Source organism: Phyllobates terribilis, unplaced genomic scaffold, assembly GCF_046119375.1.
Source record: "Phyllobates terribilis strain yellow unplaced genomic scaffold, ASM4611937v1 Scaffold_292__1_contigs__length_2399606, whole genome shotgun sequence".
NCBI lineage: Eukaryota > Metazoa > Chordata > Amphibia > Anura > Dendrobatidae > Phyllobates > Phyllobates terribilis.
Genome location: NW_027363052.1, coordinates 1,113,019 through 1,137,456, shown reverse-complemented (window position 1 = coordinate 1,137,456; position 24,438 = coordinate 1,113,019). Strand labels below are relative to the sequence as shown.

The window sequence follows — 24,438 nt, the reverse complement described above, 5'->3', positions numbered from 1 at the left end:
ACGTCCACATATCCACGTTAGTACAGATAAGTGTGACCGAGCATGCTTTGCAATGGGTCTGTGTGTGGGTCTCCGCTGTGTGTGGAAAATGGCATCAACACTCGTCCCGGAGATTGACGTGTGAAAGAACCGTACAATATAGGTGAGGGGTTAGTGTTGGTGTGTGTGCGTACATATCTCCATATGTTTATTTAATTTTTTTTTGGGGGTTAATCTTTTATTCCTCCATTTTGTTTTTAAAATAATATTCACACACGTTATTATTCACTGTAGATTGAAAAATATCCCGAAATATGGGACCGAGCTAGTCCTGACTACAAAGACAAGCAGAAGAAAAAAGACGCCTGGGCCTCTGTGTTGAGCCAAATGTATCCCCAGTGGGTGAATGCTGAACGTGATGCCCAAGAGGAAATTAGTAAGTTTTGATTTTTACACTTATTTTTATATCTATTTATAATTGCACTTTTTGGTGTGAAAGCAGTTCATAAATTGTTTTGGTTGTGTCATTGCAGTGTATGATATTAAAAATCGGTGGAGATCGGTCACCGACCGGCTGGTGAAGTATCACCAGTCGGTGCAAAGTGGCTCATCACCCAAAAAAAGAAAATTTCCTTTTGCGGACGAGCTGGCCTTCATACTAACCAGTAGGAGTTTGCGGAGGTAAATTCCCAAAACATATTAATTGAAATGTTTCCAAAAATGTTGTATTTACATTGGGATTTACCTTTTATTATATACAGAACTGAAGGAAACATCATGGCCCCAACAGCAGAAGAGGACACAAACACAGAGCAAGCAGAGGAGGAATCCGAGGACTTTTTCCAGCTTTCCTCACCGGATCCATCTGCTTCGGCATCTTCAGCATCTGGTTGTCCCTCACATTCTTTGTCCAATCCAGCGGACATCGGGACGGGTTTGGTGACTGATTCTCCTGCTCCTGCTCCAAGTGACGCTGGAAGCTCTGCTGGTGATGTGTTGAGGCCCACTGGGAGGGGGTCTGGTTCTGCTCATCTCGTGGCATCGAGAAGGGCGGGCAAAAAAAAGGCCAAAAGCCACGGGGGTGGGACTATTGTGCTTGAAGCACTCACAAATCGAACCCTCAGCCTTGTGGAAAGGGCATCCCAGGAAGATGCCATCGATAAATTTTGCTCAGCCCAAGCTGCCCGCATCAGATCTCTGCCACGAGATAGGCAGAACATGTACATGACTGCAGCAGGCGCTATGGTCATGGCAATTGAAGAGGCAGCAGTTATGCCCTCGCCCCCAGCCGTAGTATGCGGAATATTTAATTGTTTCAAACCCAGTGTGCCTCCACCACGACCAGCAGCTGCAACCCAGCGTTTTGGGCAGGTTGCTGCAGCATACCGTCCAGAAGATATGCAACCAAGTTATGGTCGGCAAATGGCTCATGGTGCATCATCATTTATCAGAGGACCATCCCCCAACTCTACTTTTTCTCCAGAAATGTTTCCTGGGTACAGCTTTGAAGAAGACCTTCAAAACTTGTAGTTAAAAAATTTTACCCCTCCCTGTCAGCATTTTTGGACCCTAGCAAATACAGACAGCACCTGTAGGTCGATAGATACACAATGTTTTAGAGATTCAGACAATTAACAAAGACCTTTTCTTATGGTCACCTATACCAGGCATCAGGCGTAGGGGACTGTAAGAAAAGGTCTTTCTTTTGATATAATTAAACAACCTACAGGTGCTGCCCGTATTTTAGGGCCCAAAACTGATTAGAGGACAGGTGTGCTGTACACAGTGTGTAATTTTTTCCCAAGTTATGGGCAATGTTTGTCCGATTAAATTTTCTAGAAGTTTGTTGTTTTGTGTTTTTAAAAAGTTTTTTACAGTTATTCTATATTACGTATTAAAAAAATTATTTAAACTATCTGTTAATTTTTCTTTTCAAGTGTATATGTGGTTGGATTGGGTTGAAATGAAAAAGTGTTCCCCTGATCTGCGCTCACCATAGCGCAGGTCAGAGGAACTCTACATTTTTGAAATTTGTTCAAACTAATCTACGTATGTGGTCAGCTGTATACAGTCGTTTTTAAATTAGAAATATACTTTGATATTTTGGACCACAACTATTTTGTGGATGAATACTACTCTCAACACTGTTATTTGCTAGTTCTGTTCTTAGCGCAAGCAAATAACAATGGTGAAGGATGACTTTAGCAGACAGTACTTGTGAAGAGGTAGTAATGCCAATTTACAGGCTCTGGTCTTTGTGGGTTGTTCACTTTTGCGTTGACGTATGGTCGGAAAACAAAACATAGAAGGTTGCAATTCAAGAAATATTTTAGACAAATTTAAGTTTAACCAAAATTTATTTTTTTATAAACACTTTTTTGTACATTTTTATTTAAAAAAAAAAGGAGGAAGTTCTTCTTTTATTGTTCATCATATCTTCTCTGCTGGTCAGGCTGCTCAACACCAGCACAGGAGTATTGCCAGTGCACAGCACCTTCAGGACTCATGAAGTAGTCAGCGCCCTGGCACCAGAGTTGGATGGCCTTCCCTGACCGGAGTTGACAACTGGAATTAATTCAGATAGCTGTGACTCCTCATCTTGCTCGGTGCTGTACTCACGAGCATAGTTGTGGAGTACACAGCATGCTTTAATTACATTGTCAACGGGCTCCGTATCCAACTGGATGGCAGTGTGAAAGATCCTTCACTGACTACACATGATTCCGAAGGTGCATTCCACATATCTGCGTGCACGACTCAGCCGATAATTGAAAATCCTCCGCCGGGCATTCAGTGCCCTTCGTGGGTATGGGCGCAGCAGGTTGGTCTGTAAGGGAAATGCCTCATCCGATACCATCACAAAAGGAACTGGATGTGTGGAACCCGGCAAAGGTCTTGGGGCTGGGAGCGTTACGCCATCTTGAAGAATTTGCAGCCCAATCTGTGATGATCTAAACACCCGAGAGTCCCCAGTACTGCCATAAGCACCAACGTCAATGGCAACAAATTTGAAATGTGCATCAGCCACCGCCATCAGTACCACAGAAAAATACTTCTTATAATTAAAGAAGCGTGATCCTGATCGTGGTGGCTGCTGAACTCTCACATGTTTGCCATCGACAGCACCAATGCAGTTTGGGAAATTGGCCACAGTTTGAAAGCCTGCTGCGACCTGCAGCCAAGTCTCCTCGGTTGGAGAAGGCATCATGATGGGCTGCAACTTCTGCCAGATGACGGTACATGTGCACCTCACAATTCTGGAAATGGTGGATTTACCAACCCTAAATTGGAGGTGCAGTGATGTATAGCTCTCTCCTGTGGCCAAAAATCTGAAAAGGAAAAATAGAACATTAGAAAAGCCATAAAAAGAAATACAAGCCAACAGTAATTATCCATTATTGATTCATCTTTTAAAAGATTAAGGTCTTTATTACAAAATACTATTCCAGCAATGGGCGCGGGTTTTTTTTGTTTTTTTTGGGGGGGGGGGCTCCACATTTTCAATCTTTTTTGGTCATCTTTTGTTTTCTCTTGAGTTCACACATATCAATTTATACTGTGTTTTGACTTTGTGTCTGTGTTTGCCTACGATGTTTGCTCTAGAGTTAACACATCAGTGACCTTTTCAATCTGATCTCTGTGCATGGTGATCTCATGGTCAAGCCAAAAATATGTACACAAAGACAGACACAGGGGAGCCATCACCACAGGGTGGCTAACAAAACCAGGTACACCAGCCATCACCGCAGGGTGGCGAACAAAACCAGGTACACCAGCCATCACCGCAGGCTGGCGAACAAAACCAGGTACACCAGCCATCACCGCAGGGTGGCGAACAAAACCAGGTACACCAGCCATCACCGCAGGCTGGCGAACAAAACCAGGTACACCAGCCATCACCGCAGGGTGGCGAACAAAACCAGGTACACCAGCCATCACCGCAGGGTGGCGAACAAAACCAGGTACACCAGCCATCACCGCAGGGTGGCGAACAAAAACAGGTACATATAAATCAACATTCAACTTACCGCAAGGTGATGAGCAGCCTTTCCTCAGCAGAGATGGCCCTTCACATTACGGTGTCTTGGTAGTCCAGGTCAGGAGACATAAGGCTCAGCGGCCGATCAAATGCAATAATGTTCAGACGGCAGAACTGTTTAAATTTATCAGGAAAACTACAGTAAACAGAGAAAAAAAAATTATTAAAAGATAATTTTGTAACATAATATACAAACAAAACCTTAAAAAAACAGCATAGACGGATGACATTATACTTTCTTCACATATATCTTACCTCTTTAAATCCTGGTAGAGAACATTAAAGTGGCCCTTGTCCGTCCGCTCCTGCAAGATAGGGTGCACCCACATCTTTTTTTGTCGTCTTCTCCTCCTTAAACGCTCCTATAGAACAATAATAGGTTAGTACACACACTACATAAAAATAATGTACCCCAAAAAAACATAGTTTATATTACCTGCTCAACGTTGTAGTGCAGGAGATTTATGCAAGTCATTAGCAGAAGGTTTAGGCATGGTCTGCTGACCCGCAGGGGCTGCAATTCCTGTGGCATACTGTCTTTTGCAAAAAACAAAATGGTGAAGAGGGGTTGAACTAGGAAATGACATCAGGATTTCCCTCTTTTTTTTTTTTTCAATAACTTTATTTGTGCTAAAAAACGCATGAAATAAGCGTACAAAAACGCATGTAAAATCCGCATACAAAAACGCGTCAAAAACGCGAACAAAAAACGCATGCATTTTTCTGGGAAGGGACATGCAGAAATGTTGCAGAAATTTTCTGCTTCATTTCTGCATCGTGGGCACATAGCCTATCTGTTATTTTTAAGGCTATGTGCCCACGTTGCATTTATGAAGCAGAAAATTTCTGCTGCATAAATGCAAGTCCTCTCCCGGAAAAACGCATGCGGAATTCCGCACGCGTTTATCGCGCATTTTTCGCGCGTTTATCACGCGTTTTCCACATGCGGAATTGCCTTGCGTTTTTTATGCATTGGACAAAGGCAATTCCGCTTGCGGAAACGCAAAATTAAATGACATGCTGCGGATTTTTGAACGCGGCATAAACGCTGCGGAAAAATCCGCAGCATGTGCATAGAACTTGCGGAATCCCATTGGGGAACATGGGGTGCGGATATACATGCGTTTTTCAAGCGTTCACGCTGCGGAAATTCCGCAGCATATACGCTTGAAAAATGCTACGTGGGCACACAGCCTTAGTGAGGGAAATAAAAGTGATAATGTTTTGCATTTTCTTTCCTTATCTGAGGGGACAGGAAGTTTTCCATATAGTTTAATTATGTACTGTAACCCTTCTGGGTCCTCCTGATCATGTAGGGGAAAAGGGACAGTACCTAGCTGTGGTCTGGCTGTTGCTCAAGCTACACAGTTTAGTTTGTTAAGGCTTTTTGCAGTATATCTAAGCAATTCTAACCATTCATTTTTCTCCTCATATATTGTCTCTAGAGCTAGTTTATCTTCATAGATTAAGTTAGTGAACCCAACTGTGGGACCCATGGACTCCATTATGGTTCTTTCTGACATACTTTCCTTGGGGCGTGTTTTGGTATTATTCTGAACTTCTATGTAGAAATGTCCTATTGGGTCTGTTCCTGATGCATCAGATCCAATACCATATAACCTTTGGTCTCTCATCTTAGGTTTTTTTAAGATTAATACTAATTTTGCTACAATCATCCTTTTTTGTGCAACGGGAAGTTTATTTTTTCCTAATGAGGAACCTGGATTTCAAATCTGTGTGGCCATAAATTTTATACCCATAGTCTTGGTTGTCCATCCAGCAAGGGACCAACTAGTAAACATTTGGACTCCCCTGTTATTTTGGTTTATAACACAAACATATTTTTCTGACCCAGTTAGTTTGGCAGCTTGTTCTCCATCTTCACGTCCTTTATATAACAGGCAGAAGTCCATCAAAAAGGTGACCGTCTGACCTACTTCAAAAGTGAGATTTAAATTATTAAATCCAAAACCTCTCCAACCCTCTGGACTTTCCCACCCTGCTGGATCTATTACCTTCCAATTTCCCATAACCATGTGTAGGATTCCCAAAATAACTGTCACTAGTACATCTTTTTTTTCTTCTACTGCCTACCCTGTCTCCGTCCACCGGGAAAAGGGAAGTGGGTGCCTTCACTGGTTTGAGATGAATTCTCCCTTTTGGAGAACCCCCCTTTGTAGCCGGGTTTATGCTTCAGGAGACTGGGTTTGTTCCCTGCCTAACTTTCCCTAGACTTCCGTCAAACCTTTTAATAGTGGGACAGATGTATCCGTGATGTACGTTCAGCAATTTTGACAGCAGTGGGAGTGGTCAATAGGACTTGGTAAGGACCTTCCCACTTAGGCTGGTGCCAGTGTTTCTTCTTTATCACCTTCACAAGGACCCAGTCAGCACGTTTCACAACCTCAGGTTTCGGTAGCTGTTCTCCTGAGAAAAAATTAGGGGTAGAGACTTATTTGAGTGTTGTTATCTTAGCCAATTATTCTGCTAATGTACAGTCTGATTCCACATCTATTCTCTTGAAGGGTTTTCACTGAGGTAACAGAAAGTAAGGTAACCAAATGTGTTGGAATAGGTGTAGGATCGGAGCAAAACCTTCAGTACAGTCAACATTGTCCCACCTGAGTGTATCATGACATGGGGTCTATTTATCCGGAAACAGAGAGACAACTTAACCCAGAGTTAGGTGATTTGGGTTCCAGTATCATCTCTATGCTGACGACACCCAATTATACACTTCTTCCCCTGACATCACCCCTACCCTAATACAAAATACCAAGGATTGTTTGTCTGCTGTGTGTAACATAACGTCCTCCCTCTATCTTAAACTGAATCTCTCCAAAACTGAACTTCTGGTGTTTTCCCCCTCTACTAACCTAACTCTACCTAACATCGAAATTACCTTGGAGGGTTCAACTATAACTCTCAAGCAGCACGCCCGCTGCCTTGGGGTCATATTTGACACTAACCTCTCCTTTACTCCCTATATCCGATCACTCACTCGCTCTTGTCACCTGCATCTTAAAAACATCTCCAGAATCCGATCTTTTCTCACTTTTGAAACTGTTAAAACTCTTACTGTCGCTCTTATTCACTCTCGTCTGGACTACTGCAACTCTCTTCTGATCGGTCTCCCTCTTACCAAAATTTCCCCTCTCCAATCTGTCCTGAATGCGGCAGCCAGGGTCGTATTTCTGTCCAGCCGCTTCACTGATGCCTCCACCTTGTGCCAGTCATTACACTGGTTACCCATTCGCTACAGGGTCCACTATAAACTCATTGCTCTCACCCACAAAGCTCTCCACAGTTCTGCACCACCTTATATCAACTCTCTTATCTCAGTCTATCGTCCTACACGTGCTCTCCGTTCCACAAATGACCTAAGACTAACATCCCCCATAATCCGAACCTCGCACCTCCGTCTCCAAGACTTCTCTCGTGCTGTGCCAGTTCTCTGGAATGCTCTACCCCAGACGATCCGATTGATGCCTAGCCCTGATGTCTTCAAGCGCGCCTTAAAATGTGACTCCGCAGCTCCAGGCGTCGGGCACAGCCACCACCGTCCTTGCGACCAGGGGACCGCAGAGAGTATCCGACCCATGCCCGGCATACTGGAGGGTCTAGGCCCTGCGCTCCGGTGCCTATCACACATATAGCCAACAACTATAAAAATCAATATCTATCATGAACACTGACATACAGACACTTAGCCAATATTATATAATAACTTGTGAAATGAGTCAATCAGGCATCTTAAGAGATTTGGTATAAGATATAACATGCCAGGTGACAATAACACTCAGGTGTATTCTACTTCAACACTTACGACAGACAATGTTTCCAATAATGGACAAGAAAGCAGGTGAGACAAAACTTTGAGCAGTTAGTAAAGTCGCATGCTGTAAATACTTTATGATCTTTACCATCTCTCCTGTGCTATGGCTCAATACTGCAGCATATCTAAAGAGGTTACTGGGCAATATATATTTGTTTTCTGCAGATACATATATGCCATCTTTGAAGATAGCACCTTTTATTACCCATGTAGTTTGTTCAGATTTTGGGGATGCTTGTTGCATCTCTTTGAGGATTTGTAGGTCAATAAGACTAGTCTCATGTAATGTCAGTATGTTGCGGTGGCTGCTTGTGCTGATAGGTGTTTCGGAGTGCTTTGGCCATCAGGACTTTATCCTGAGTTACTACTGCATATTCTGTGGCATTTGTGCCATCTGGGTTATTTTTTGTCTGTCAAGGCATTCTCGAAGAAAATGCCCAATCTTCCTGCAATGCCAACAAGATGTTTTGTCGCCCACTCCCCTACCTCTTCCTCTACCTCTCCCCTACCTCTGTAACCCTGTTCTTCATTCAAGTCTTTCTGTGTGAGGACAATATCACACCCATCCTGTATTACTAACACCAGTCCCTTTTTATCCTTCTTTTTGTCTTTATAATATTTTTCTGCATGTCGGCCATTTTCTCTCTTTCAGGCTTCACACAACCATATATTTGCACTTGTAAGTCCATACTTTTTTAATTTCTCACTGCACTTTCCTATTTCTTCCACCAAATTTTCACATTTCATCAAACTAAGTTTATCATCAAACCCAAACCTTTTCTACCATCTGTCACCATACTTTGCACATTCTGGGTGTATTTTATGGATATACTTCACATCGCCTTCCAGTGCTCCATTCTTTTGATAACACCATAAACATTCACATTCATGACCCTTACCTGAGACATCTCCCATGTTTAGAGTAAAACCCTTTGTAAGGACGTCTAATTTGACTATGGCCGTACATTGTTCAGGCTGATCTATATTAAGAGTAGAGATGAGCGGTGTTCGACTAGAACTGTTCGCCAATCTCAAATTTGAGCTGTTTTGGGCGGTGTTCGAGTTGTTCAACGAACCCGAACGATTTGCAAAAAATTCGGCTGTTCGAGGTTATGTTCGATAACTGTTCGTGCACCAAAAGCGTGTCCTGCATGTCTGGTGTTATTTAGAGCACCAATCATGCAGGGATTGTCTGCCACTCACTGTAATGCCACAGCCATGGTGGTTGTGGCATTACAGTGATTGCCCAAATCGATGAGAACAGTGCCAACAGTGAAACATGAAAAGCCGGCAATTCAGCAGCGGCATACACCGGTACCCGACAATTTAGAACCGAAAGAATAGAGCTTCACACATAGATTAGATAGATATAAACATGTCAGCCACATATATACGAAGTACAATGAAAGTGCTGCTTACTGTACTTGTCATTTAGCGTAAAGGATTTATCAAAAAAAATAATAGTGTTTTCATGCACCGTCTCTTTAAAAAAGCCGGCCGGCAATTCAGCAGCGGTACCCGACAATTTAGAATAGAAGGAATAGAGAATCACACATAGATTAGATAGATAGAAACATGTCAGTCACATATATATGAAGTACAGTGACAGTGTTGATTACTGTACTTGTCATTTAGTGTAAAGGATTTATCAAAAAAAATAATAGTGTTTTCATGCACCGTCTCTTTAAAAAAGCCGGCCGGCAATTCAGCATCTGTACCCAACAATTTAGAATAGAAGGAATAGAGAATCACACATAGATTAGATAGATAGAAACATGTCAGTCACATATATATGAAGTACAGTGACAGTGTTGCTTACTGTACTTGTCATTTAGTGTAAAGGATTTATTAAAAAAAATAATAGTGTTTTCATGCACCGTCTCTTTAAGAAAGCCGGCCGGCAATTCAGCATCTGTACCCGACAATTTATAACAGACAGAATAGAGCTTCACACATAGATTAGATAGATAGAAACATGTCAGTCACATATATATGAAGTACAGTGATAGTGTTGGTTACTGTACTTGTCATTTAGTATTAAAATAAAGAATTTATTATTAAAAAAATTGGCGTGGGGTTCCCCTTAATTTTAGGCTCTAGCGGAGGTTAAGCAGACAGCTGGGGCAGATGTTTGAAGCCTGGGAAGGGGGTAATACCCACGGAGCTTCCCAGGCTACTAATATCAGCCCCCAGCTGAATACATAGCCTTTACTAGCTATTAAAATGGGGGACCCCCCCAAAAAAATGACGTGGGGACCCCCCTAATTTAATAGCTAGCAAAGGCTAGGCAGACAGCTGGGGGCTGATATTAATAGCCCAGGAAGGGAGCCATGAATATTGGCCCCCTCCCAGGCTAGAAACACCAGCCGTCAGCCGCCCCAGAAATGGCGCATTCATAGGATGCGCCAATTCTGGCACTTAGCCTCGCTCTTCCACGCTGCCCTGGTGCGGTGGCAGTGGGGTAATAGGGCTGGGGTTGATGTCAGCTTATAATGCCAGCTGACATCAAGCCCAGGTTAGTAATGGAGAGGCGTCTATAAGACACCCCCATTACTAACCCCATAGTCAAAGTTAAAAAAAACACAAACACCCAGAATAAAGTCCTTTAATTGAAATAAAGACACAATCCTTTATTGTTCTAAATTAAACCATACTTACCATCACGCCCATTCCAGCTGAAGCCAACGATCTCCTGTAATAAAAATAAAATAATAAAGCAACCTCATCCTTACCTTTCCATGGTTCCCACGACAGCTTCAGCTCTGCTACATCGAGATGACAGGCTGGACCGCAGCAGAACGCCGCCATCCAGCCTGTCATCCCGCAGACACTGAGAAGAGCAGGCTTGCTTGCGCTCCACATTGTCTCTCTGTGACGGCATAAAGATGAGCCGAGGTCATGTCCAATGAACTCGGCTCACCTCATGCACGTCACTTACAGCGTGGGAAAATTCTCACGCTGAAGCGCTGAGTGCAGGAGAATTTTCCCACGCTGTCAGTGAGGTGCATGAGGTGAGCTGAGTTCATTGGACATGACCTCGGCTCATCTGGATGCCGTCACAGCGAGACACTGTGGAGCGCAAGCAAGCCTGCTCTTCTCAGTGTCTGCGGCATGACAGGCTGGATGGCAGCGTTCTGCTGCGGTCCAGCCTGTCATCTCGATGTAGCAGAGCTGGAGCTGTCCTGGGAACCATCGAAAGGTAAGGATGAGGTTGGTTTATTATTTTTCTTTTATTGCAGGAGATCGTTGGCTTCAGCTGGAATGGGCGTGATGGTAAGTATAGTTTAATTTAGAACAATAAAGAATTGTGTGTTTATTTCAATTAAAGGACTTTATTCTGGGTGTTGTGTTTTTTTTAAATACTTTACTAGAAATTCATGGCGGTCATGTCTAATACTGGCGTGACCCCATGAATTTTGGGCTTGGGGCCAGCTGATAATACCAAGCTGGCCCTAACCCCTTTATTACCCAGTGAGCCACCGCACCAGGGCCCTGGATGAGTTGGGTACAGCGCCAGAAGATGGCGCTTCTATGAACGCGCCATTTTCCGGGGTGGCTGCGGACTGCAATTTGCAGCGGGGGGGGCCCAGAAAGCTCGGGCCTCCCTGCGCTGCAGATTCCAGCCCCCAGCTGCCTAGTTGTACCTGGCTGGACACAAAAATAGGGTGAAGCCCCACGTATTTTTTTTTTAATTATTTCATGAAATTCATGAAATAATTAAGAAAAAAAGGCCTTCCCTATATTGTTGTGTCCGGCCAGGTACAAATAGTCAGCTGGTGGTTGGGGGCAGCCCATTCCTGCCTGCTGTACCTGGCTGGACACAAATATAGTGCGAAGCCCCACTTCAATTTTTTTAAATTATTTCAGGAAATTCATGAAATAATTAAAAAAAAATTGACGTGGGGCTTCGCACTATATTTGTGTCCAGTCAGGTGCAGCAGGCAGGAACGGGCTGCCCCCAACCACCAGCTGCCTATTTGTACCTGGCCGGACACAACAATATAGGGAAGCCCTTTTTTTCTTAATTATTTCATGAAATAATTTAAAGAAAATTGACGTGGGGCTTCGCCCTGTTTTTGTGTCCAGCCAGGTACAACTAGGCAGCTGGGGGCTGGAATCCGCAGCGCAGGGAGGCCCAAGCTTTCTGGGCCACCCCCGCTGCAAATTGCAGTCCGCAGCCACCCCGGAAAATGGCGCGTTCATAGAAGCGCCATCTTCTGGCGCTGTACCCAACTCATCCAGGGCCCTGATGCGGTGGCTCACTGGGTAATAAAGGGGTTAGGGCCAGCTTGGCATTATCAGCTGGCCCTAAGCCCAAAATTCATGGGGTCACGCCAATATTAGACATGACCACCATGAATTTCTAGTAAAGTATTTAAAAAAAACACAACACCCAGAAAAAAGTCCTTTAATTGAAATAAACACACAATTCTTTATTGTTCTAAATTAAACCATACTTACCGTCACGCCCATTCCAGCTGAAGCCAACGATCTCCTGAAATAAAAGAAAAATAATAAAGCAACATCATCCTTACCTTTCCATGGTTCCCATGACAGCTTCAGCTCTGCTACATCGAGATGACAGGCTGGACCGCAGCAGAACGCTGCCATCCAGCCTGTCATCCCGCAGACACTGAGAAGCGCAGGCTTGCTTGCGCTCCACAGTGTCTCTCTGTGAGGGCATCCAGATGAGCCGAGTTGATGTCCAATGAACTCGGCTCACCTCATGCACGTCACTGACAGCGTGGGAAAATTCTCCTGCACTCAGCGCTTCAGCGTGGGAGAATTCTCACACTGAAGCGCTGAGTGCAGGAGAATTCTCCCACGCTGTCAGTGACGTGCAGGAGGTGAGCTGAGTTCATTGGACATGAGTTCACCTTATGCACGTCACTGACAGCGTGGGAGAATTCTCCTGCACTCAGCTATTCAGCGTGAGAATTTTCCCACGCCGTCAGTGACGTGCATGAGGTGCGCCGAGTTCATTGGACATGAACTCGTCTCATCTTTATGCCGTCACAGCCAGACACTGCAGAGCGCAAGCAAGCCTGCGCTTCTCAGTGTCTGCGGGATGACAGGCTGGATGGCAGCGTTCTGCTGCGGTCCAGCCTGTCATCTCGATGTAGCAGAGCTGAAGCTGTCGTGGGAACCATGGAAAGGTAAGGATGATGTTGCTTTATTATTTTTCTTTTATTGCAGGAGATCGTTGGCTTCAGCTGGAATGGGCGTGATGGTAAGTATGGTTTAATTTAGAACAATAAAGAATTGTGTGTTTATTTCAATTAAAGGACTTTATTCTGGGTGTTTGTGTTTTCTTTTAACTTTGACTATGGGGTTAGTAATGGGGGTGTCTTATAGACGCCTCTCCATTACTAACCTGGGCTTGATGTCAGCTGGCATTATAAGCTGACATCAACCCCAGCCCTATTACCCCCTGCCACCGCTACAGGGCAGCGTGGAAGAGCGAGGCTAAGTGCCAGAATTGGCGCATCCTATGAATGCGCCATTTCTGGGGCGGCTGACGGCTGGTGTTTCTAGCCTGGGAGGGGGCCAATATTCATGGTACCCTTCCTGGTCTATTAATATCAGCCCCCAGCTGTCTGCCTAGCCTTTGCTAGCTATTAAATTAGGGGGGACCCCACGTCATTTTTTTGGGGGGGTCCCCCATTTTAATAGCTAGTAAAGGCTATGTATTCAGCTGGGGGCTCATATTAGTAGCCTGGGAAGCTCCGTGGATATTACCCCCTTCCCAGGCTTCAAACATCTGCCCCAGCTGTCTGCTTAACCTCCGCTAGAGACTAAAATTAAGGGGAACCCCACGCCAATTTTTTTTAATAATAAATCCTTTATTTTAATACTAAATGACAAGTACAGTAACCAACACTGTCACTGTACTTATTATATATGTGACTGACATGTTTCTATCTATCTAATCTATGTGTGAAGCTCTATTCTGTCTGTTATAAATTGTCGGGTACAGATGCTGAATTGCTGGCCGGCTTTTTTAAAGAGACATGCATGAAAACACTATTATATTTTTTAATAAATCCTTTACACTAAATGACAAGTACAGTAAGCAACACTGTCACTGTGCTTCTTATATGTGTGACTGACATGTTTCTATCTATCTAATCTATGTGTGAGGCTCTATTCCTTCTTGTCTAAATTGTCGGGTACCGGTGTATGCCGCTGCTGAATTGCCGGCCGGCTTTTTTAAAGAAAGCGTCTTCTGAGCAGTTTGTCAGCTTTTGGACACCTTTGAAGGTGTTTTCTATGTGTTTCTATGTGTTTTTGTTTGCCTGCCATTGGTTTTAACGGTGTTCGACGGTGTTCTAAGGTGTTCGACGAACAGTTCGACCCTATATTTATTATGCAACTTTGCTTTACATTTATATATAATTATGGTAGGGTATGAGATATATTTTTGTCTTGCTTCTTTTTTGCTAGTGTGAACATGCCTCTGTTTCTTGTATGTCTGCCATCTTAGACCTCAGTTCACATTGTCTGGTTTTTTGACTTGTTTGCATTCTGTGCAATTTAAGGGTGTGGCATGCCCTTTGTTGAGCTGATTGGTATATATGTAGCTTACCACGGGCCTAGGTGGTCTGGAGTTGGGACCCGGTCCTATTTGTCTACCCTTTTATATGCATTACTTCAACTTTGATATACAGTAAGGTTTTTAATATAGGCAGTATAGGTACCGTCCCAATTTAGGGTCACCTTGCCGCTGGTGGGACGGCTTGTATACTTTTTTTGATCAAAAATAGTTCACTAAGTACCCTATATTTATTATGCAACTTTGCTTTACATTTATATATAATTATGGTAGGGTATGAGATATATTTTTGTCTTGCTTCTTTTTTGCTAGTGTGAACATGCCTCTGTTTCTTGTATGTCTGCCATCTTAGACCTCAGTTCACATTGTCTGGTTTTTTGACTTGTTTGCATTCTGTGCAATTTAAGGGTGTGGCATGCCCTTTGTTGAGCTGATTGGTATATATGTAGCTTACCACGGGCCTAGGTGGTCTGGAGTTGGGACCCGGTCCTATTTGTCTACCCTTTTATATGCATTACTTCAACTTTGATATACAGTAAGGTTTTTAATATAGGCAGTATAGGTACCGTCCCAATTTAGGGTCACCTTGCCGCTGGTGGGACGGCTTGTATACTTTTTTTGATCAAAAATAGTTCACTAAGTACCCTATATTTATTATGCAACTTTGCTTTACATTTATATATAATTATGGTAGGGTATGAGATATATTTTTGTCTTGCTTCTTTTTTGCTAGTGTGAACATTCCTCTGTTTCTTGTATGTCTGCCATCTTAGACCTCAGTTCACATTGTCTGGTTTTTTGACTTGTTTGCATTCTGTGCAATTTAAGGGTGTGGCATGCCCTTTGTTGAGCTGATTGGTATATATGTAGCTTACCACGGGCCTAGGTGGTCTGGAGTTGGGACCCGGTCCTATTTGTCTACCCTTTTATATGCATTACTTCAACTTTGATATACAGTAAGGTTTTTAATATAGGCAGTATAGGTACCGTCCCAATTTAGGGTCACCTTGCCGCTGGTGGGACGGCTTGTATACTTTTTTTGATCAAAAATAGTTCACTAAGTACCCTATATTTATTATGCAACTTTGCTTTACATTTATATATAATTATGGTAGGGTATGAGATATATTTTTGTCTTGCTTCTTTTTTGCTAGTGTGAACATGCCTCTGTTTCTTGTATGTCTGCCATCTTAGACCTCAGTTCACATTGTCTGGTTTTTTGACTTGTTTGCATTCTGTGCAATTTAAGGGTGTGGCATGCCCTTTGTTGAGCTGATTGGTATATATGTAGCTTACCACGGGCCTAGGTGGTCTGGAGTTGGGACCCGGTCCCATTTGTCTACCCTTTTATATGCATTACTTCAACTTTGATATACAGTAAGGTTTTTAATATAGGCAGTATAGGTACCGTCCCAATTTAGGGTCACCTTGCCGCTGGTGGGACGGCTTGTATACTTTTTTTGATCAAAAATAGTTCACTAAGTACCCTATATTTATTATGCAACTTTGCTTTACATTTATATATAATTATGGTAGGGTATGAGATATATTTTTGTCTTGCTTCTTTTTTTGCTAGTGTGAACATGCCTCTGTTTCTTGTATGTCTGCCATCTTAGACCTCAGTTCACATTGTCTGTTTTTTTGACTTGTTTGCATTCTGTGCAATTTAAGGGTGTGGCATGCCCTTTGTTGAGCTGATTGGTATATATGTAGCTTACCACGGGCCTAGGTGGTCTGGAGTTGGGACCATGTCCTATTTGTCTACCCTTTTATATGCATTACTTCAACTTTGATATACAGTAAGGTTTTTAATATAGGCAGTATAGGTACCGTCCCAATTTAGGGTCACCTTGCCGCTGGTGGGACGGCTTGTATACTTTTTTTGATCAAAAATAGTTCACTAAGTACCCTATATTTATTATGCAACTTTGCTTTACATTTATATATAATTATGGTAGGGTATGAGATATATTTTTGTCTTGCTTCTTTTTTGCTAGTGTGAACATGCCTCTGTTTCTTGTATGTCTGCCATCTTAGACCTCAGTTCACATTGTCTGGTTTTTTGACTTGTTTGCATTCTGTGCAATTTAAGGGTGTGGCATGCCCTTTGTTGAGCTGATTGGTATATATGTAGCTTACCACGGGCCTAGGTGGTCTGGAGTTGGGACCCGGTCCTATTTGTCTACCCTTTTATATGCATTACTTCAACTTTGATATACAGTAAGGTTTTTAATATAGGCAGTATAGGTACCGTCCCAATTTAGGGTCACCTTGCCGCTGGTGGGACGGCTTGTATACTTTTTTTGATCAAAAATAGTTCACTAAGTACCCTATATTTATTATGCAACTTTGCTTTACATTTATATATAATTATGGTAGGGTATGAGATATATTTTTGTCTTGCTTCTTTTTTGCTAGTGTGAACATGCCTCTGTTTCTTGTATGTCTGCCATCTTAGACCTCAGTTCACATTGTCTGGTTTTTTGACTTGTTTGCATTCTGTGCAATTTAAGGGTGTGGCATGCCCTTTGTTGAGCTGATTGGTATATATGTAGGTTACCACGGGCCTAGGTGGTCTGGAGTTGGGACCCGGTCCTATTTGTCTACCCTTTTATATGCATTACTTCAATTTTGATATACAGTAAGGTTTTTAATATAGGCAGTATAGGTACCGTCCCAATTTAGGGTCACCTTGCCGCTGGTGGGACGGCTTGTATACTTTTTTTGATCAAAAATAGTTCACTAAGTACCCTATATTTATTATGCAACTTTGCTTTACATTTATATATAATTATGGTAGGGTATGAGATATATTTTTGTCTTGCTTCTTTTTTGCTAGTGTGAACATGCCTCTGTTTCTTGTATGTCTGCCATCTTAGACCTCAGTTCACATTGTCTGTTTTTTTGACTTGTTTGCATTCTGTGCAATTTAAGGGTGTGGCATGCCCTTTGTTGAGCTGATTGGTATATATGTAGCTTACCACGGGCCTAGGTGGTCTGGAGTTGGGACCATGTCCTATTTGTCTACCCTTTTATATGCATTACTTCAACTTTGATATACAGTAAGGTTTTTAATATAGGCAGTATAGGTACCGTCCCAATTTAGGGTCACCTTGCCGCTGGTGGGACGGCTTGTATACTTTTTTTGATCAAAAATAGTTCACTAAGTACCCTATATTTATTATGCAACTTTGCTTTACATTTATATATAATTATGGTAGGGTATGAGATATATTTTTGTCTTGCTTCTTTTTTGCTAGTGTGAACATGCCTCTGTTTCTTGTATGTCTGCCATCTTAGACCTCAGTTCACATTGTCTGGTTTTTTGACTTGTTTGCATTCTGTGCAATTTAAGGGTGTGGCATGCCCTTTGTTGAGCTGATTGGTATATATGTAGCTTACCACGGGCCTAGGTGGTCTGGAGTTGGGACCCGGTCCTATTTGTCTACCCTTTTATATGCATTACTTCAACTTTGATATACAGTAAGGTTTTTAATATAGGCAGTATAGGTACCGTCCCAATTTAGGGTCACCTTGCCGCTGGTGGGACGGCTTGTATACTTTTTTTGATCAAAAATAGTTCACTAAGTACCCTATATTTATTATGCAACTTTGCTTTACATTTATATATAATTATGGTAGGGTATGAGATATATTTTTGTCTTGCTTCTTTTTTGCTAGTGTGAACATGCCTCTGTTTCTTGTATGTCTGCCATCTTAGACCTCAGTTCACATTGTCTGGTTTTTTGACTTGTTTGCATTCTGTGCAATTTAAGGGTGTGGCATGCCCTTTGTTGAGCTGATTGGTATATATGTAGGTTACCACGGGCCTAGGTGGTCTGGAGTTGGGACCCGGTCCTATTTGTCTACCCTTTTATATGCATTACTTCAATTTTGATATACAGTAAGGTTTTTAATATAGGCAGTATAGGTACCGTCCCAATTTAGGGTCACCTTGCCGCTGGTGGGACGGCTTGTATACTTTTTTTGATCAAAAATAGTTCACTAAGTACCCTATATTTATTATGCAACTTTGCTTTACATTTATATATAATTATGGTAGGGTATGAGATATATTTTTGTCTTGCTTCTTTTTTGCTAGTGTGAACATGCCTCTGTTTCTTGTATGTCTGCCATCTTAGACCTCAGTTCACATTGTCTGGTTTTTTGACTTGTTTGCATTCTGTGCAATTTAAGGGTGTGGCATGCCCTTTGTTGAGCTGATTGGTATATATGTAGCTTACCACGGGCCTAGGTGGTCTGGAGTTGGGACCCGGTCCTATTTGTCTACCCTTTTATATGCATTACTTCAACTTTGATATACAGTAAGGTTTTTAATATAGGCAGTATAGGTACCGTCCCAATTTAGGGTCACCTTGCCGCTGGTGGGACGGCTTGTATACTTTTTTTGATCAAAAATAGTTCACTAAGTACCCTATATTTATTATGCAACTTTGCTTTACATTTATATATAATTATGGTAGGGTATGAGATATATTTTTGTCTTGCTTCTTTTTTGCTAGTGTGAACATGCCTCTGTTTCTTGTATGTCTGCCATCTTAGACCTCAGTTCACATTGTCTGGTTTTTTGACTTGTTTGCATTCTGTGCAATTTAAGGGTGTGGCATGCCCTTTGTTGAGCTGATTGGTATATATGTAGCTTACCACGGGCCTAGGTGGTCTGGAGTTGGGACCCGGTCCTATTTGTCTACCCTTTTATATGCATTACTTCAACTTTGATATACAGTAAGGTTTTTAATATAGGCAGTATAGGTACCGTCCCAATTTAGGGTCACCTTGCCGCTGGTGGGACGGCTTTTATACTTTTTTTGATCAAAAATAGTTCACTAAGTACCCTATATTTATTATGCAACTTTGCTTTACATTTATATATAATTATGGTAGGGTATGAGATATATTTTTGTCTTGCTTCTTTTTTTCTTAGTTGTTGTTTGCCTGACGTTGGGGGGGGGTATGTCGCGGTGGTCGGCTCCCGGGCCCGTACCCTGGGGTCACTCTTTAAAAAGGGAAAAAGAAGGGGGGGGGTTTTGTGTGGGAAAAAGGGGAATGTTCGTGACGCCACCTGTAGTTTCTGGTGAGGATCACCAGTGCTCCGGCAGTCCTCTGAGGCCGGTGTTCAGGCAGCTTAGCTGGTGCGGCTCCCCACAGGTGGAGCAGGGCCTCAGGGCAGCGTAGAGAAGAGAGAGTGAAATAAAGCGTTGGCGGGTGCAGGGCCGCGGAGGAAAGAGCAGACAGAGACAGTAGTTCCAGTCATCCAAGTCTTTACTCACAGATTTGATCGTTCAGCTCAGAGCTTCTCTCTGCTGTCACACGGCGAGCTGCGGCCGCCAGGGTGGGGCTCAGCACACTCCAGGTAGTTCAGGAGCACTTGACAGGACCTCCACTCTAGTGTGTCCCTCTCTTCTCCTACTTCACCTTCTCTCTCCTTCTCCCCACTGAGTCCCCTACGGGTACTGCAATGTCCTTTTTGGGTAACTTGAAGCTCCTGGACCGACTGGGTGCCCTTTTTGGTGACTTGTGGTGAGAACGTGGTGTAAGGTCGGGTCTCTCTGGATAAACTCAGATTAGGGAATACAGGTGGCGACTCCGTCCGTATCCCCCTGGGATCCACATAAGCCTCCAGACTTTTCCGACAGAGACGTGAAGTACAAAGTCAGATAATCGGGGACCGGTACCCCCTCTTGCGGCAGGGTCTCTCTGGCTGGGCCAGAATGAGGTATGCAGGTGGCGACTCCGCTCTGTCCGCACCCCCTGAGATCCTTTCGCCTGTGGAGCTTTTCTCCTCTGCTCCCCTCCTAGGCCTTCTTAGTTGGACCCTGACCGGGGACAGAGCCAGTTATAACTCTGCCCCGACCCCCCGTCTCGAGGTCTGAGACTGGGAACCGTGGACTCTCAGCCAGCCGCAGCCTTGTGCTGACTTGCCGACCGAAAGAGCCACGATCAAAGACCTTGTTGCTAAAATGGCCTCTGATTATGTATGATTCTACTTAAGTGCTGTAGATTAATGCTTCCTCCACCCTCACTCACTACTTGGTTCCCCCTAATCTTTGGTTCCCCCCAACTCCTCCATTCAGGCCCGGGGCAGCACTATGGTGTATTAGGCCCCCTTCAGAACTGGAGTGGTGTAGTGTTGAGTGTGTGGTTGGGGTCCTGTGCAGTACTCCATCCTTTCCTAAGAGAGGAGATACCACACCTCATTCTGAAGTGCAGTACCCCTGTGGCGACTGTACCCTCAGGGGCGCCACAAAAGCAATGTAGGGCCCTGTTATACTGTATGGAGGATTATTTGGGGCCCATTATACTATATGGAGAACGATGTGGGGCTCATTATTCTGTATGGAGCACTGTGTGACCATTATACTGTATGGAAAGCAATGTAGGGCCCTGTTATACTGTATGGAGCACTGTGTGGGGCCCATTATACTGTATGGAGCACTGTGTGGGGCCATTATACTGTATGGAGCACTATGTGGGGCCAGAATACTGTATGGGGCACTATGTGGCGCCCATTATACTGTATGGAGCACTATGTGGGGCCCATTATACTGTAGAGAGCACTATGTGGGGCCCATTATACTGTATGGAGCACTATGTGGGGCTCATTATACTGTATGGAGGACTATGTGGGGCCCATTATACTGTATGGAGCACTGTGTGGGGCCATTATACTGTATGGAGCACTATGTGGGGACATTATACTGTATGGAAAGCAATGTAGGGTCCTGTTATACTCTATGGAGCACTGTGTGGGGCCATTATACTGTATGGAGCACTGTGTGGGGCCATTATACTGTATGGAGTACTATGTGGGGCCATTATACTGTATGGAGGACTATGTGGGGCCATTATACTGTATGGAGGACTATGCGGGGCCATTATACTGTATGGAGGACTATGTGGGGCCATTATACTGTATGGAGGATTATGTGGGACCCATTATACTGTATGGAGGATTATGTGGGGCCATTATACTGTATGGAGCACTATGTGGGGCTCATTATACTGTATGGAGGACTATGTGGGGCCCATTATACTGTATGGAGCACTATGTGGGGCTCATTATACTGTATGGAGGACTATGTGGGGCCCATTATACTGTATGGAGCACTGTGTGGGGCCATTATACTGTATGGAGCACTATGTGGGGACATTATACTGTATGGAAAGCAATGTAGGGTCCTGTTATACTCTATGGAGCACTGTGTGGGGCCATTATACTGTATGGAGCACTGTGTGGGGCCATTATACTGTATGGAGTACTATGTGGGGCCATTATACTGTATGGAGGACTATGTGGGGCCATTATACTGTATGGAGGACTATGCGGGGCCATTATACTGCATGGAGGACTATGTGGGGCCATTATACTGTATGGAGGATTATGTGGGACCCATTATACTGTATGGAGGATTATGTGGGGCCATTATACTGTATGGAGCACTATGTGGGGCTCATTATTCTGTATGGAGCACTGTGTGGCCATTATACTGTATATAATAAGCAATGTAGGGCCCTTTTGTTGTGACGCTCTAGCCCTCCCTGGGAAGGTGAACTTGGACGGCGGGCCTGTAGCTGTGGGGGATGTCATCGTGGCCTTGGCCCGGTCCGTGCCCAGGGCTGTCACATAAAAAATTATGGGCTTCTGGATGAGTGGTTGTTTGACTACGCTACCTGCGGTTTTTGGTGAGGGTCACCAGAGCTGCAGCAGTCCTCTGAGGCCGGTGTTCAGACAGCTCAGATAGTACGGCTACCCACAGGTGGAGCAAAGCCTCAGGGCAGCATAGAGAGAGAGAGCGTGGAATAGAGCGTTGGCGGGTTCAGAGCTGCGGCGTAAGGAACAGACAGAGACAAAGGTTGAAGTCATCCAAGTCTTTACTCAGAGGTGTAGTGGTTCAGCTCAGAGCTTCTCTCTGCTGTCACACGGCGTGTTGCGGCCACCAGGATGGGGTTCAGCACACTCCAAGTACTGCACTTGACAGGACCCCAAGCTCTAGTGTGTTCATCTCTTCTCTTACTTCTCCTTCTCCCTCCTTGTGTTCCCCACTGAGTTCCGTACGGGTACTGCGATGTCCTTTACGGGTTTCGTGTAGCCCCCGGACCGACTGGGTGCCCTTATTGGTGACTGGTGGTGAGAACTTGGTGTAAGGCCAGGTCCCTCTGGAAAAACGCAGATTAGAGGATACAGGTGGCGACTCCGCTCCGTCCGTATCCCCCTGGGATCCACATAAACCTCCGGACTTTTCTGACAGAGACGTGAAGTGCAAGGTCAGATAATCGGGGACCGGTACCCCCTCTTGCGGCAGGGTCTCTCTGACTAGGCCAGAATGAGGCATGCAGGTGGAGACTCCGCTCTGTCCGCACCCCCTGAGATCCTTTCGCCTGTGGAGCCTATCTCCTCTGTTCCCCTCCTGGGCCTTCTTGTGTGGACTAAGACTGGGAACAGAGCTGGCTATAACTCAACTCTGCCCCAATCCCCAGTCTCGAAGCCTGAGACCGGGAATCACAGAATCCTAGAACAACTGCCGCTTGTACTGACTAACCACTCCAGGGAACTGCGACCAAAGACCCGGTATTAAAGATGGCATCTGTTTATATATGATTCTATTAAGGTGTGTTATAAAGTGCTTCCTCCACCCTCACTCACTACTTGGTTCCCCCTTACTTTGGTTCCCCCCAATTCCTCCATTCAGACCCAGGGTTGCACTATGGTGCTTTAGATCCCCGTCCTGAACTGGAGTGGTGTAGTGTTGAGTGCGTGGCAGGGGTCCTGTGTAGTACTCCATCCTTACCTTGGAGAGGAGATACCACACCTCGGTCTGAGGTGCAGTACCCCTGTGGCGACTGAACCCTGAGGGGCGCCAAATTCCCCCCCGGTGAAACACAGCATGTCCGCGGGCTGCAGTAGAGTAAATACATGGTCTATTTCAGACTTCAAAATTTTTTAAATGCTTTTGTAAACAACAGAAACAATCTTCCCATTATGGGAGGCATTTTTCTTAAACATTGCAGATTAAATATATATTAAGACATTATATAAATATAGAAAAATAGTAGAAATTCTTGTGCAAGTGCAGGCTCAGCAGCATGAAGGACCTGTCCAAAGAAAACCCTCCACATAGGGCCTGGAGTGGCCGCAGGGCATGGCGATCCTGAGTTGGACCTCCAATGGTGCCACCCAGACAGGTTTTTGTTCTGAGGTCTGTTGTTGCACATATAAAACCAATAGGGAGCACCTGAATAGGTGCAAACTATTTACAATCCAGTCTGTTGACTGCTCACCGTCCGCTGGCATAACGTCTTTTCAAAATGAACGGCAACAAGGAGAGCAAAAAAAAAAACAATAACAAGGAAGGTCAGCCGCTGGGGCCGCATTACAGGTGGCATCCCCACCGGGGGTACAGCTCATGCTTTCCCACTGATCCTGACCGGTCACTTGTGGGAACGCACGGAGAGGCGTTCTTCTTGGGCGGGCGCCACATGGAATGTGGAAATACAGTCTTTAGAAAGGCGCACAATACCAGTTGGCAATGGGTATAGACTTCTGCCGTTGCCACGGGCACAAAATCCTGCCGACTACGCCAAGTTGTGACGCTCTAGCCCTCCCTGGGAAGGTGAACTCAGACGGCGGGCCTGTAGATGTGGGGGATGTCGTCGTGGCCTTGGCCTGGTCCGTGCCCAGGGCTGTCACATAAAAAATTATGGGCTTCTGGATGAGTGGTTGTTTGACTACGCCACCTGCGGTTTCTGGTGAGGGTCACCAGCGCTGTAGCAGTCCTCTGAGGCCGGTGTTCAGACAGCTCAGATGGTACGGCTACCCACAGGTGGAGCAAGGCCTCAGGGCAGCATAGAGAGAGAGAGCGTGGAATAGTGCGTTGGCGGGAGCAGAGCCGCGGAGTAAGGAACAGACAGAGACAAAGGTTAAAGTCATCCAAGTCTTTACTCACAGGTGTAGTGGTTCAGCTCAGAGCTTCTCTCTGCTGTCACACGGCGTATTGCGGCCACCAGGATGGG

General features: G+C 44.4%; 1 protein-coding gene across 1 annotated transcript; it reads left to right on the top strand.

Annotated features, from left to right (window-relative positions):
- Positions 1–203: 203 nt before the first annotated feature.
- LOC141220430 (uncharacterized) lies at positions 204–1,566 on the top strand. The gene is made up of 3 exons (XM_073666348.1): positions 204–415; positions 513–660; positions 741–1,566. The coding sequence occupies exons 1-3, from the start codon at positions 367–369 to the stop codon at positions 1,507–1,509; spliced, it is 966 nt and encodes a 321-aa protein (XP_073522449.1). The 5' UTR covers positions 204–366; the 3' UTR covers positions 1,510–1,566.
- Positions 1,567–24,438: the final 22,872 nt, after the last annotated feature.